Below are 16,145 nucleotides of genomic sequence, written 5' to 3'. Positions count from 1 at the left end.
TATAGTGATCCAGCAAATTTTGTTTTGTCTTAAAGTTGAATGGTTTGAGCAGCTGTATCACACGTGGAACACCAACCTCACATCTGCTTTTAAAGTAAGAAAACGTCAGAATCCTGGCTTCCTTCTTCAAATCATTTTGAGTGTGGCTGGCCTGGCCCATAACAATAGGAGAATTTGAGGACTGTAGATGCTGCAAATGAGAGTCGAGACTGTGGTGCTGACAAAAGCGCAGCAGGTCAGGCAGCATCCGAGGAACAGGAGAATCTACAATTCGGGCATATACCTAATGTTGGGCTTTTCCCAAAACATTGATTGTCCTGCCACCTGGATGCTGTCTGACGTGCTGTGCTTTTCCAGTACCACAATCTTGACTCTAGTCCATAACAATAGTTGATTATATAAAGTGGTTATAAGTAGGTATGGTGAATATTATTGTGTGTAAATTACGACAATACAGCTTTAATTTATCTGCTTATTCAGAAGTCCAAAGACAATCAAGTGCTGAAGCAATGATTTAAACTTTAGTGCATGTAGCAAACAAAATACCGCCCTCAGTCATGAAAGTTTAACATCAAATTGACTATTGTGTGATTAATGGTGTGACAATTATTAATGGCTCTTTCGCTCTGTCCATCCACAATAATGACTAGTCTTCTGGAGTAGTCAACTTTATAGCTGGCTTTCTTGTCAGGAGTAGGTTTCTTGTTCCTTTTTATATTCGATGGTAGCTGTCTGTTCAAACCAAATCCTGTCCTGCCATTACCCCTTTCCCTCAGAACATTCCATCGGCTGGTAATCTTAATTCCCCATTTTCCGGAGGCAGCAGGTTATCAAGCAGTTGTTCCCTCTGCCCTCCAAGGAAACAGTTCGTTTATGAAGCTTTGCCCCTTTTTAGTCAGGAATGGTTAATTGACATGTTGCTTTTAATTGTTTTAAAACAGTTTAGCCAATTCCTTTTCATCCAGGAAAGTTTATTCTGAAAAGAGTTGTTGCTGATTCGGTCTGTCGTTTATCCCTCAAAAGTTATTAAAGTTCTGAAGTTTATTTCATCAGACTGCCAAGTGAATAATAGCCACCCTAGACCGTGGAAACAGGCAATTTGGCCCAAAAAGTGCACAAACACCCTCCTGAAGCATCCCCCTAAACTCTTAATCGACTTTTCCCATGACTAATGCACCGAACCTAAATATCACTGAACACAATGAGCAATGTATCGTGACCAATTCATTTAACTGAAGCATCTTTGGAGTGTGGGATGAAATTGAAACACCCAGATGAAACCCAGGCAGACCCGCGGAGACAGTCACTTGAGGCTGGAATTGAACCTGGGTCTCAGGTTCCGTAAGGCAGCTGTACTAACCACTGAACCACTGTGTCGGGAAACTGCATTTTTATCTTACAGTGAAAAAGTATGTGCACTTTGACACGTATGTGTGTTTTATGGCTGATTAGGTGCAATAAATTCTAACATAAGCAGAAGGTGAAAATGCCATACCTATCTTGTGATATGTAGAGATGTGATCTTGGGATTAGTCTCAGTGACACGTGCGAATGAGGTCAGATAAAAAAAAAGAGGTGAACTAGGGGCGAAAGGGCTGGTATAGCAGGAAGGGATCAGATGTCTGAATCTTTGGGATTTCTTCTGGACAATGGTGGGGGGCGTGGGAGGGGGTTGGAGAAAGAGAGAGAGAGAGAGAGAGAGCAATACACACAGGATGTGTTGCAGTAAACCTGCAGTGGCATCAATACTCTGACAGTAAGGTTTGCGGCTGTCAGATAGGACAGTTAAACAAGTGTTGGATGTAGGAACCAGAGCATTGGTTCTGTATGTGGAGTGACTGCAGAGAAAAGAAGAGAAGGTTGAATCGATTATATCTCATGGGTAGAATGGACAGAACCAGGTTGATGAACTTAGTGCGACTAGTGATCTGAAGTGCATTCATTTTAATACACGGCGTGAAACAGTAAATCAGAGAGCTTCGAGCATCTATTAGTGTATCAAAATACAATGTGGTAGCCATTACAGAAACTCTTTGGTATGAAATGCTGGACTAGCTGTTCAGTGTCTCAGAATTTAGATGCTTCTCGTGTGATGGAGATGGTTATGGAAGGATGGAGAAGAATGCCACAGGAGCACTGAGAAAAGGCCTATTGAAGGGATCATCAGGAAAGGCCATACCCATAGGACTTACCAATAAGAAAGGTGTAATCACTATTAAAGTCCTCTCCACAGCCAGCGGAGTGAGAGGATCCTTTATGTGCTGTACACTTCTACATTCCACGTACCACGGTCAAAGCCTAAACCATTCCAATGTCTGGAAAAAAATCGTTCAAAATCCACTGGATCAACTGATATGGCAGTATGCTTGAAACAGGCAAAACTTATTTTGTAATCCTCAGAATTCTACAGTGTGGAAGCAGGTCATTTGGCCTAATGACTCCACAGCAATGCTGCAAAGAAGATCCCAATCAGACTCATCTCCCTTCCCCATCCCTGGATACTTCGATTTCGTCATGAGTGAAGCACCAAATGTGCACACCCTGCAGTACTATGGGTAATTTAGCATAGCCTCTGCACGGAACTCCTGCACATCTTTGGATGGTGGGAGGAAGTTTGTCACCTGTAGGAAACCCATGCAGATACTGGGAGAATATGTAAACTCCACCCAGACAGTCGCCCAAGAGTGGGATGGAACAAAAATCCCTGGTGCTGTTAGGAAATTGTACTAATCAGTGAGTCACTGTGCCCCCTTGGATTAAAGGAGTTAGTAATTTCACATTTTCAACATCTTGGTGAAACAGTTACTTCTGAATTAGCTGTTTAATAGAATCAGAAATTGCAGGGGGTACATAAAATGCATTCTCTTCATTGTCTGGTCCAGCCCTTTACTCCCGCAGAAAGACTTGGTTACGATTCTTTGCAACTAGTAAACAAGAGGAATACAGTTCATTAGTAAATTCTTTGACAGGAGCTGCATAAAGAAGACCATAATGCAAGAAGGCGCAGGAGCAGCAATTTGGCCATTCATTTTATTCAATCTACTACACAAATCAATCATTGCAAATAGGTGCCTGACGTGCTGTGCTTTTCTAGCACCTCTCTAATCATGACTTTGGTTTCCAGCATCTGCAGTCCTTGTTTTTAACAAATAGGTTTTTCAAGCCTATTCTCCCACCTTCTCCCCATAACTTTTGATTTCCTTATCTATCTCTGTTTTCAGTATACTCAATGACCGAAGCTTCTCAGACTTCTGCGGTAATGAATTCCATAGTTACGCCATTTTCTGGCTGAAGAAGTTTGTCCTTATCTCCATTTTAGAAAAGGTCTTCCCTTTAATCTGAGGCCGTGCCTTCAGATCCTAGTCTCTCCTAACAACGGAAACACGTAGTCAACGTCCATTCTGTCCAGGCCATTCAGTTTGTTTCAAGTAGATTACCCCCTCATCTTTCTAACTTCCATTAAGTATGGTCCTAGAGTCCTCATATGTTAAACCTTTCCTTTCTGGAATCATTCTCATGAACCCTATTTGGACCTGTTTCAGGACCAGAACATCCTTCCTGAGATATGGGACTAGAAATTGTTCACAATGCTCTAAATGTGGTCTCACCAGAGATTTATAAAGATTCCGAAGTACATCCCTGCTTTTATATATTCGTCCTTTATTAAATATTTCCCTTCCTAAATACCGACTAATCTTGAAAGTTTACCTTAAGAGAATCGTGAATTTCACTCCCAAGTCTGGTTGCACTTCCAATTTCCGAATTTTCTCCCTGTTTATAAAATAGTCCATCTCTCCTTACCAGAGTGCATGACCTCACACTTCCCCATGTTGTGCTTCAACTACAACTTCTTTTCCCACTGTCCTAACCTGTCCAAATCCTTCAGTGACCTCCCCGCCTCTGCAACATTACTTGACCCCGCATCAACCTTTGCACCATCTACAAACTTAGCCTGAATGCTCTCGGTTCCGCCATCTAGATCATTAATGTATAAAGTGAAAAGTTGTGGTCCCAAAACTGAACCTTGTGGAAGACCACTAGTCACCGGTCACTGTTCTGAGAAGGAACCCTTTATTCCCAATCTGTGCGTTGTGCCCGCCATCCCAGCTTCTATTCATTCGAATGCCTTGCTTTTAACACCGTGGACAATTATTTTACTCAGTAGCTTTTTAGAAGGCCTTCTAGAAGTTCAGGTAGATATCTACCTGATAATCAATGTTACCTTCTTGGTTTTACCTGCTTGTCACCTCCTCTAAGAATTCTAACAGATTGTTGAAGTTGAAACAAGTTGTAAACTGAAACCTCGTTCCCAGTTTCTTCAGTGATTGCCGAGACAAAGATCAAAGTTAACTGACAAACGTCAACTAATCTGCTCCTCTAACGTTCACTAATCCTCCCAGCTCCTATATTTTTAATTTGTCTTTACTCCCGAGAAAACAAATCAATTGTTATCTCCAGTAAGATTTTTTATTGCTTTCATGAAGCAACAATGGATCTGCCCGTTCACAAAGTTCAGTTATTTATTTGACTGATACCAAGATTAGGAGTTCAGTATCGTCCTGAACTCTCATTAATGTTTTGCAAACGCAATGAAAGCTTCCTTTTGATTATCATTCCGTCGAAAGGTGGTGCAGTACTTTGAACCTGTTCAACAGAGTTTCGTCGGAATCATTGCATTGTAACTACTTTCATTATCTTTCTGCACGAGCATGAGAGCGACCAAAAAGGAATCTGCAGTGAAGAAAAAGTATCTATCTGTCAAGTAAGGAGAAACCTGCACTAATTCATTCGTATTTGCTTCTTCCAAAATCCTGTTCTTGCATTTGCATCTTCTGTGTTGCATTTGAAAGATCCAGTGAACTTAGGTTTTGTTCTAAATGTTCAATTGCTTTGTCATCTTTTCTAACCCTCCTTGACTGCGACTCTTCACACTTACTATTGCAGAGGTTAAAATTCTTTGAGGTTAATGACGAGTGGCCATATTTGTATGGTCTTTTTATGACTGTTTGGAAAGTTGACATTTTCACAAATTCTCACAGAAGATTCAAATTTGACTTCAATACATAAGTTATACTAAGACATTACATTTATCATTTCAAACAGCAGTAACGAGAAGTAGTGACAGTAAATTTTGACTTGAATGCCTGGCTACCTCCTTGACCAACATATCATTCACATCGTCCTCTAATCTCATTCCGACTTGTCGGTGAATTCATTTGAAGGTGCTAAACAAAGTGGGGGTGGGGAGGGAGCACAATGTAACCGTCCTGACTATAGGGTTTCAGTGGTCTCGAGACACAGGAATCGTCCCTCTAGATTGCAAAATTGTACCTGTCAATTTGCTTTTTCAGAAGGCTGATAGACATAAAGCAGGATATTACCGATCAGTTTACCTAAGATCTATGGTGAGGAAATTGTTAAAGTTTATAATCAAAGATGTGGTCCCGGGGCACCCCAAACATTTTCAGTCAATCACGGAGAGCCATCATGTACTTGTGACAGTTAGGTCATGCCTAATAAAACTTAATCATTTTTTTGGATTGATGACTAATTTAGTGTACATGGGAATGTGTATGTTTGTTGTTTGTACGGTCTTCCAGAAGTATTCAATAATGTCTCACAGAAAGTCCTATGCAGGTAGAAGCTCACAGAACGGTTGGGAAAATCGCAGATGGCAGAAAGTGGAGATAATGAGTAGTTTTTCAAATTGTCAGGAGTTGACCAGCGGTGTCTCTCAAAGATTTGCGTTCGGGACACATTTATTATTTCATTTATTACAAATTTGGATAATGGCTTAAAAAGTCAGATCCAATTGTGCTGAGGACACAGTGTTAGGCAGTATTATAAGACAGTATGCATGATAGCACAATGTTAAAAAAGTGATATTGATAGACCATGAGAATGTGAAAAACAGTGACAGATGATGTTCAATATAAGCAAGTGTGAGTTTATCTATTTTGGACTGGAAAAGGATGGATCAGGGTACACTCTAGATGGGAAAGCACAGCAGGCCTGGCAGCATCCAAGGAGCCACACAGTCGCCGTTTCTGGCATAAGCCCTTCATCAGGAATGAGGTAAGTTTCCAAGAGCTTTTGTACGATATGTCAATTATCCTGCTTCTTGGATGTTTTACAGCGACATCTTTTTGATTCTCAATTTCTCCTGTACTTTCTTGATAAATGTATGTATTTCCGAAAAGTGTTTGGTGTTCAGGTGCATAGATGTTAAAAATGCCACAAAAAGCTGTAGAAAAATGATGAAGTTTGCTAATGGAATACTGGCCTTTTTATATAATGGATTTGAATAGTAAAGTGTAGCATTTATGCTATATTTATCCAAAACACGATTTATGCCAAACTTGGAGCACTGTGAGCAGATCTGGACACCTCACCATAGAAATATATTGGAGGGAGTCCAGTAAGGATTTCCAAGAATTACACATTTATGCCAGTGGTTATTTTATGAGGAAAGCTTACACAAATGTTTTCGGTGGAATTTAGAAGTGTAATAGATTACCTAATCAAATCAAGATGATGTCAGGGAAAGGCAGGGTTTATTAAAATAAACTATTTGCACTGTTTTGGGCTTTCAGAACCAGGGGAATAATATGAGAATGAGGACGAGACCGTTCAGGAAGCATCTGTAAACCCAAAGGGTAGTAGAGATTTACAACTATCTTCCAGACATAGTAGTGGATCCTGGATCATTGTTTAATTTTAAAACGGTGATAGAGAAGTTTGTGCTAGCAGAAGGATTTAGAGAAATGGGCCAAAGGTAGGTACGTGGTGTGAGATCAGAGACAAGCCACATCATCCCTGAATGGAGGAATTGGCATAAGAGGCAGAGTGGCCCACTCCCATTCCTATGATCTAACAAAAATGACTTTATAAAGAAGGGCAAAATGTTTCTTCTCCTTCTAAGTTCTCCAATCCGTGGTAATGATGTATGGTAACCCACACATCACAGGTACTCAGAATGTTAGCACGTTTAATGTTGCAATTTCGACTCACCCTTGTGTAGCTTTTAATTCCAAGATTCTTTTTTTTTCTATCCTGATTGTCCTAAGCTGAGTCACAAAGAACGTTCCCTCGAAGACCATTCTGCATTTAGGATTTGAGAGATTCACTTCTCAGATCATTTCTCGAAGTGTAAAACACCAAAGAAACATTTCTGATTAAACATATTACATCAACCACAATTCCAGAGGAATCATTTCACTTATTGCAATGACTCAACACCAAGACCTCAGTAAGAGCCTCCACAGTAACAGTTAATAACTCAGTTTGTGCCTGTTGTTTCATTTTAACAAGCTTGTTGCCTGGTCCTAATGTAATTTATCATGTTCCTTATTCTAAATACTCGATAACATAGACAGATTTTTCTTTAATTTCAGGGAGACTGAAATGGAATGTGGGAGACTAAAACAATATATTTCTTATTTATACTGAAATAAAAGAATAAATAGAAAAAACTTAACCAGCGGCTTAACTATTAATACAAATCCCCTCAACCCCTTCACCACTCCCAACAACCAGCACTTCTTAAACCTCTCTTCCCTACTGCATACCACTCCTCCCCTCACCTCAACACTACTGTACACCATTTCCCTCTGACAATATCACCAACACATATCACTCACGCGACACCACACTCCCACACGTTACAATTACTCCTCTGCACAACACCACCACATACAACTTCGCCCTCCCCACACCCATACCACCTACACACGCACTCACCTGGCAGTTTCCCTGTGCCGCCTGGTTCTGATTGTTTCTCCCCCGTGTGGAGACTCTCATCCCCTTCCGCTTCTTCATCAATCCTCCCACTCCCTGACAGTGCCTTACTCCGTCATCCTGTGTGCAGAGAATCACTGAAAACTGTCTGCAGAGCTGGAAGCAGACAGACGAGAGGGAAATGTCTCTTTGAATGCAGTGGCAGCTTCATGCAAAGCCTACTGGTGGAACAAAGTAAACAGCAACGGGGCTGAGGGTAATCGACCCTTTGAAACTGTTACACAATGAATAGGATCAAAGGCTAATCCGCCTCCCCATGACGGTTCTGAAAGCCCAGTTTCAAATAAAACATAAAGAGAGCACGATTTTCCACACCAATCGTGAATATTGTTTTTTACTTTACAGAATTTTCTTCCTGGCATCCTTATTTCAGAACAAGACACTTTCCAATGTGGGACTCAGAAATTGAAAGTAAAAATGAAAATCAAATTTAAAAAACTTCTGCCTCTTTCACACTTAGACTAATAGCGTCAGAGGCACAGTCAACGTGATACTCGGTGGAGGTTCTGAACATTGTGTCTGCCCACATCACAGCCTGGATGAACAATTCATTGACCGATACATTTCTCTTTAAGTGAAGAAGTTGGAAACTTGCCCCGATTTGCTTTTCCTAGAGGAAATATATTGATGGAGATGGATGACATGTAGATTGCACATGTAGGAACTGATCAGTGCAGATCAACGTCTGAGGGAGATTAAATGCTCAAAGTTGAAACTGCTCAAAGAGATATCACTCAATCACTTTTCAAACCAATAGATCTACAAACAACAGGACTGTCAAAATCTAAAGAATGGATGAAATGTCGAATCGAAGCGAGGAACGGATTGCTGTTATGCCACCTGTGCATAGTAATGACCAAAACCCCACAGAAATCGTCAATAAAGATGACCACTTATACTTGGAAGATGAAGGACTAAACAAGAATCCAAGAAGTTGTAAGAATTTTTTTTGTGCTAAATTGATATTCCAAACAGCTGTTTATTTTTTGTCTCAGCATATTCTCTTCCAATTGCAAATTTCTTGAGGCAGGTAACCTATTGTTACTTTAATGGGCTAACTGAGACTTTAACACGTTAGACATGCTTAGCATTCATATTGTGTCTCTTCGCCAATTGTTGAACGTAAGCCTGGTCAGGCATTGTGCTGTTTCTGGGTTCTGAATGAAGAGTGTAAACAAATTGCCTCTGTTTCGGTTATTATGGAGCAAGCTGCCACATGACTGTAAATGGTAACTTGGAATGAAGAATTTTGCAAAGACTGTTAAGCACAGACTGTTAAGGAATGTCATATCTTAGGCACATTGGGCAGACGAAATGATTGGGATGAGTTAGAAAAGATGGCGAGAGACAGGATTTATTTATATTTGGAAGCGAATGGACCTTTTCGTGATAGACAGCATGCTTTTGCGAGGGGAAGATCATGTCTCACTAACTTGATTGAGTTCATGTTGAGGTGGCGACGAGAATGATTGATTAAGGAAGGGTAGTGGTTGTTGTCTACATGGACTCTAGCAAGGCATTTAATAAGATGCCTCATGGCAAGATGGCACAGAAGGTAGAGTCTCCTGGGCTCCATGCTGAGCCAGCTAGATGGTCGTGAAAGACAGAGAATAGTGGAAGGGTGTTTCTTGGAATGGAGATCAGTAAGCAATGGCGTTGCGTTGGGATCAGTGATGTGACCTTTGCTGTTTGTAATATCCACAAATATTCTGCAGGAAAATGTCGGTGGTTTGATTAATAAGTTTGTGGTTAACAGCAAAATTGATGCAGTTGCAGATAATGAGGGAGATTGTCAAAGGATAGAGTGGGATGCAGAAAGATTGCAAATTTGGCGAAAGGAATCGCAGATGGAGTTAAATCCAGACACAGGCGAGGTGATGCATTTTGAAAGATCTAATTAAGATTTTTTTACAGTAAATGTCGGAACGCTTTGGAGTATTTTCATACAGACCGATTTGAGTGCACTGGTCCACAGACCCCTGAAAGTGGTAACACCATTGGACAAGGCAGTCAAGAAATTATACAAAAGATTTTGTACTCACTGGCCAGGGCATTGAATATGTAAGCTGGCAAGTTATATTACAGCTTTACATAACTTCTGTCGTACCAAATCTGGAATATTGTGTTGAGCTCTAGATGCCAATATGCCTGAAGGACATGTGTGTAGAGGGTGCAGGAAAGGTTTACAAGCATATGACCCAGTCTGGACGGCTGTAGTTATGAGGAGAAATTGGATACACTTGGATTGTTTTCACTCAAAAAATGGAGGCTGAGGAGGCGACCTGATGGAGGTCATCAAAATCCTGACAGGCGTAGATTCGGTGGAATTTCAGAGATTTATTTGGATGGAAACGTCAATTGCAAGAGGCCACAGGTTCAAGCTGAGGGAGAACATTTAGGGAGAAATGTGTGGAATTATATTCATAGAGAGGCAAGTAGGTGCCAACAAAATCCTGCCAGTTGAAGTGCTGGAAGCAAACCCACTAGCATCGCCACAATCCACTGTGACTATTTATCAATTCGTCATTTTATGTCCATGCAAAGGTTGCATCCAGTCATGGGGAGAGTTATCTATGACACGTATATGCACTTAAAGTTTTATGCAAATTTGATAAGCAAATGACAAAATTAGAAATGAATTTGGATGTTGGCAGAGTGGAGTTGGAGAATAGAATGTAGGTAAGTTAGGACGCATTTATATCGTGAACACAAGTCATTTGGCTTGCATTCACTGTGTTCTGAAATCTGAAGTCATGAACATTTTCATGCAGCACATGATGTTCATGAATATATGATTTTTGAATGCTTTGCCATGTCCTACAACTCTCCAGCTTTATTTTTCACAATGTTTATTTTATAGTGGGCTATAATGCTGCAGCTGCACCCATTGAGTCAACGATTCCTGACACTGAGCTGACCAAAGATTCAGAGAGACAACAGGGCGGTCCATCTGAAAATGTTGAGGAACCTGTGAACAGTATGCATCCAAATCAGCTTCAACAAAATGCACTCACTGAGAGAGAATTGGAGGTAGGTTTAACATAAATGTATCTTGTCCTTTTCTCAAATCATACCGACTGAGATCATCTGCGTATAAGCAATGTTATGTGACACGTTTTATTTCTTGGTGTAAACATAATACAACAAACTTTCCGGTTTGTGAGTCTATCCACTGTGATATTTTGCATACGAAATATTCATCCCTCAGCCTCCAGGCCCCTTAAAGTTATCGATCAGTCTTCACCTTCCTCCGGTGCTTCATCCTTCTTTCATCCTTCATCCTGACACGTCATGAAGAACGAGAATTAGACTGATATAATGGAACTGGTATATGTCAAGTCTGTTGCACCTGCATGCATCGATTTGGCATCAAGCCACCTGTACTTGTAGTTCATGGTTTGTTGAAAATCTCAACTCCCAGGAATTGTATTTAGTGGACATGACTATTGTTACTCTTTCTAATATTGGATTCCAAACTGATTATTGCGAAGGAGGATTCAACATGAAGCCATTGGGGAATGGATTGGATGTTTCCACAGATGGTGAAGTAACTAAGGTTCGAAATTGTGAAGCTATGTTCTGTATTGTTTGAATCCTGTTTGCGTTCGAATCGTAGAATCTCTCGAGTGGAAAGAGACTATTCAGCTCATCGAACTGAAAAATAAACCAGAGTCTCATTCTAGAATATCAAAGGCTTGGCAGTGATGCGGCAGAGAAGAATATTAAAGACACAAATCCAGTACTATGCTCCAGTTATGCATTTGACATGTTTAAGGATCAAAAAGAGGCCCCTTCAGTCACACGTGGCAGACATTTTTGTCCTTTAGAGGTGTCATTACCGAAAATAGTGAGGGGAGCATGTAAATGACTTGGAATTGTTAGGATTGAGAACATTTCAAAATCTCAGTTTGATAGATTACCTGCAAACGTCAATGTAAAAAGACCAATCGAATGACTGAATTTAGGGAAACATGTAACATGAAAATTGTTACTCCCATGCAACATATAACCGCAATTTACTGCTTATCTAACTGGGCATTTTTTGCGGTCTGTTCCTATATATGTCACTGGGTTGCAAAATAAGGAATAATATGCAACTCTTCACAAGTTAGACTAGGTGTAATTTGATGAACTGTGCACAATTCTGAACACCATATGTCATCAAGGTTTTAAACACAATTTGTAATTTCAATCTGCAGTATGGTTCGTTTCTTTATTACCTGTATAAACTCGATCAGAGAGATTTATTGTCATTGGCTGCAGTGGGTGGGAACATGTAAAGCTGAACAAGTTCAGAAATTAAAGGTTTTGGCATAGGTCATCTATTCAAATTTTGTTTACTTAGCACCAAGAGGAAAATGCACACATGGAAACTATATTCAGTAGTGATAGTTCCAATGAGGATGTCAGCACCACAAATAATATGTTTGAGGAGGTTCCTCCAGGACTGGAAGAAAATTGCGGGCATCAAAATGACAGAAATACAACTGGCCCTGGTGAGTTTTTATTTTCCAGTTGAAATCATATTTGCAGCAATATGTACAATTTTATACAAATAACCTTCCCCTCAGGACTAGAGGGATCTGATATGCATATCAGACAATGCATTACGAACTAATGTTCCTCCAGTTTGTTTGGGATGGAGTATGCACTGAAGATTAATTGACAAAATATGGCAAACGCTGTGGGTAAAAGTCACAACAGTCCACCCGGAGCATAGGACTGCCTTCTTATTAAAAACAAAAGGGAGAGAGATGCTTCGTGGTTGTTTAACCTGAGGGTCACTGCACCTCAGGTGAGGGTAGAGATGGGGAAGAACAGACCTTTATTGTAATCTCAGCCAGTGTAAGAAATTACCTCAGTCCCTTGGTGTCACTCATTATCACCAATCATACATCCAGCCCCTCTCGGGTAGCATTGAAGAGAATTAGCAATGAGGTCAACCTGCAATTTTTCACACTATTTGTCTCATGAAAACTGCCTAAAGAATGAATGCTTATTGGGCAAGGTACTGAGGGGATAATGTCTTAATTGAAAAAGTGTTTCGCACAACAGGTACTGGTTTGAGTGGGCTTGGAGCATTATAGAAGGAAGATGTAGAGGAGACATAGATTTGGAATCCAGTGTTGAGGAGGTTGGAAATTTTTGATAACAATTGGAGAGTTTAGAGTGGCAGTGGGTGAGGGGTATGTAAGAGGTGGATAGCAGACATAAGTGAACGATATATAAACATATTGTGTGTCACCATTGTAGAAGAAGATTTGAAGCTTGTGAGTTACAAAGAATCATCTGCGAATAGGGGACAGTAGACTTAAAAGGACTGGTTTATACGATATAAAAACCAAAGGGACTGCGGATGCTCTAAATCAGAAACAAACCAGAAGTTACTGAAAAGTCTCAGTCAGTCTGTCAGCCCCTGTAGAGTGAAACCTGAGTTAACTGTTGGGGTGTTTGACTCTTCCTCAGAACTGATGGTAGCTCGGAAAGTGTCGTTTTCTTCGCAGAAGATAGAGTGGTGGGAGGGTGTAAGGAGGAAAAGAGAGTTGGGGTTAGAGTCCAAAGAGGGAAAAGAACAGTTGGATAGATAAAGGAGTGGATAGTGACCTGGCTGGAAGGGTTACGACCACTATTCTGAAACCTTAACTCAGCTTGCTCTTCACAGATACTGCCAGACCTACTGAGCATTTCCAATAATTGCTGCATTTATTTATTTTTTAACAGCCCACTGCAGTTATTTTGGTTTTATTTCAATGGATGTTTTCTGCTACCATATTGTGATACGATTATTTATATACTTGTGACAATTCACCAATTCATACACTTGTGACAGTTTACATTTAGTCAACTGAAGTGAAATTCATGACTTCAAATTGTACGTTTGGCAATAAAACCTAAATAAGGAGATCATCAATTCGCAAGATTTATTGTGGACGGCAAGAGGATACAAAGCAGATAGATAAGTTTACATGCATCTAATGAGCAGTTTTACTTGACATTTTTTCGTACAGTTGTAAATTATTCATGTTCCAGTCGTTCAGAGCTGTTGCACATTAAAGTTTCCAGTGCATTATATCTTGCAATGATGTGATTATGTTTTATTTTATAGAGGGTGATAACAATGTAAATATGGCAACTTTGGCGACTGTGGCTGACATTCAGCAATCCAAAGATGCAGCATTACAGCAGGACAATACATTAAAAATCAAAGAAGATATGGACGAGGTCAGTGCAAATCCATTCCATCAGAATGCATTCATTCCAATTGAAGCGGAGTTTCGTTTGTCATAAATGGATCTTATCCAATAGTGCAACGTCCCAGATGTGCATTGTTTATTGTATTTCCATTGTCATCAAGTAGTCTCACAGTTCTCAGAAAATAAATCCTTACAATGCTGCATTTTACATGAGAAGCAAGACCAAAGCATTTAAAAACCATGGACGAAGTGCTGGAACATAAGATAAGATTTTTTTAACTTGTTGCCTCCAACTGACAGAGACCAGATGGGTTGAAGCGTCTCTTGTTTGTTTTGAATTGATGTGCCGGATAGATGGATTGGCATGTTAAGAACAATTGCCCTGTAGTTCCCCTAAGATATGTTTGTTAGCGAGTTAACCATTGTAAAAGCCCCAGTGATTTTGGGAGATGTTGGGGTTGGGGCAGTGGATTTGAGCTCGGGTCTGATGCCCTTCTGAGGGTCAGGGCAGACTCGATGGGCAGAATAGTCTTTTTCTGTAGTGTGGGATTCTATAATTCCAGATCTCTGAGACTCTGTAACTACTAATTTGTTACGAACCAATGCATTACGCACGTAATGTCTACTTTCAAGTCTACTTACCTGAAAACATAAATTAATTTTTACTCCAGAATAATGCGGCTGGCTCTCAATTTCAATAAATATTGGATCTTCGCCCTATTGGATCTTCGATGGTGTTGTTGCATATACTAACATATTCATCAACAAAAACTGTCCAAACCAGTTTTCTGACTTCCAATGATGCCTCATGAAATCGCAATGTTTCATTTCTGAGAAAACTGATAATAGTTCCAGTTGTCCTCTGTGTGATGTAAGAAATACGTAGTTACATACTGGCTGTCTAAGCAGCTGTCCAGTTGGTGGTGGATCTTCATCTACAATCAAAACAACTGGGTCTGTCCAGTCCTAATAACCCCATCATTTGCATTTGTAACTTGCCCGTTCTATTGCAACTCCTGTCAGTATCCTTGCCTCCCAGGACGAATTGTTGCATTGAATGTTATTTTCTGGTCAATCTGCAGTTCATTACATATTGTCAACCACTCTGCGCTTTCCACTTGTGCTGTTCCCTTCCTTATATCAGAATATTCCTCCATATATTTACTGAAACGAAAGATTATTCACACACTTCTGAGATGAAATACGTCTATTCTTCCTGAATTTCTATACATCAGTTACATATCTACCACATTGTTTTATTGTCCAGAGATTCCTAAAGACTTCTAAAGTTAACGGTCATATCAGACAGGTGCCATCTTCTTGCTGTCTCTCATGCTAAAGATACGAGATGTAAGACCAATTTCTTGAGAATATTTTTTTCTCTTTAATTTGACGTTTAAAGGCTGTTTCAGTCAAAGGGAACTGGTTGTGATGTAAACCATCTCGCGCTCGTCAAACTAATAATTTAGAATCTTAGAATCCTCACAGTGCAAATATATGCAATTCAACCCATCAGAACCACATTTCACTCATGAGTAGACCCCTAACCTATCTTCATTTTTATGGTGGTTAATCTACCAAGCCCGCCCCTTCCTGGATATTTGGGGTAAACTGACATAGAGTCATAGAGATGTACACCAATCTATATCTCTGGAATGTGGGATGAAAGCAATGCAGACACGGGGACAATGTGCAAACTCATCGCAAACGGTCCCCCAGAGCAGATATCAAACCCAGATTCCTGCTTCTGTGCAATGCAGCTACAGAATAGATCAGGATTGCCATTGCATTGCTAACAAATTGTATTCATGCTCAAACAGAACAAAGAGGAAAATGCTATGACTGAAAAGTTATGCTGTAAGGACATTTACAATGACATTAAACCTACGGATGAAGCAAATGCAGAATCATCTCGACAACCTCCTCAAAATGGAGCTCAAGAAAACAGCAAAAATGTTTCCGGTGAGATTACTTTTATTTCCCGCAGTGGATATGCCTTGCTTTAATCATTCATGCAATGTGGGCACTCCAGAGTGGATTAGCTTTTATTGTCAATTCCTCTACCTCTGCTGCATCTGTTCCCGGGATGAGTAATTCTACCTCAGGAAATCCCAGATGGTCTCCTTCTTCCATGATCGCAACTTCCTTTTGCAC

The 16,145-nt window shown here is 40.2% G+C and overlaps 1 protein-coding gene and 1 long non-coding RNA gene across 6 annotated transcripts in view; one reads left to right on the top strand and one right to left on the bottom strand.

The window, feature by feature from the left end:
• Nucleotides 1-2,823: 2,823 nt before the first annotated feature.
• LOC140468526 (uncharacterized) lies at nucleotides 2,824-7,903 on the bottom strand. The gene is made up of 3 exons (XR_011955676.1): nucleotides 7,741-7,903; nucleotides 7,012-7,101; nucleotides 2,824-2,924 (listed from the first exon to the last, which is right to left on the bottom strand). It is a non-coding gene; the product is annotated as an uncharacterized lncRNA (long non-coding RNA).
• LOC140468524 (uncharacterized) overlaps nucleotides 4,711-16,145 on the top strand; it is a 55,358-nt gene continuing 43,923 nt past the window's right edge. For 4 of the 5 annotated variants that reach the window (XM_072564613.1, XM_072564614.1, XM_072564612.1 and 1 more), the window contains exons 1-6: nucleotides 4,711-4,762; nucleotides 8,143-8,733; nucleotides 10,658-10,827; nucleotides 12,143-12,293; nucleotides 13,904-14,019; nucleotides 15,812-15,953. In XM_072564613.1, coding sequence (XP_072420714.1) covers nucleotides 8,589-8,733; nucleotides 10,658-10,827; nucleotides 12,143-12,293; nucleotides 13,904-14,019; nucleotides 15,812-15,953 — 724 coding nt within the window. In that variant the 5' untranslated portion in view covers nucleotides 4,711-4,762; nucleotides 8,143-8,588. Of the gene's footprint in view, nucleotides 4,763-6,045; nucleotides 6,076-8,142; nucleotides 8,734-10,657; nucleotides 10,828-12,142; nucleotides 12,294-13,903; nucleotides 14,020-15,811; nucleotides 15,954-16,145 lie in introns of those variants that run through there. The other variant, XM_072564611.1, reaches the window with a different exon arrangement.

This window comes from Chiloscyllium punctatum, chromosome 47, assembly GCF_047496795.1.
Source record: "Chiloscyllium punctatum isolate Juve2018m chromosome 47, sChiPun1.3, whole genome shotgun sequence".
NCBI lineage: Eukaryota > Metazoa > Chordata > Chondrichthyes > Orectolobiformes > Hemiscylliidae > Chiloscyllium > Chiloscyllium punctatum.
This window is presented reverse-complemented; position numbering and strand designations above follow the sequence as displayed.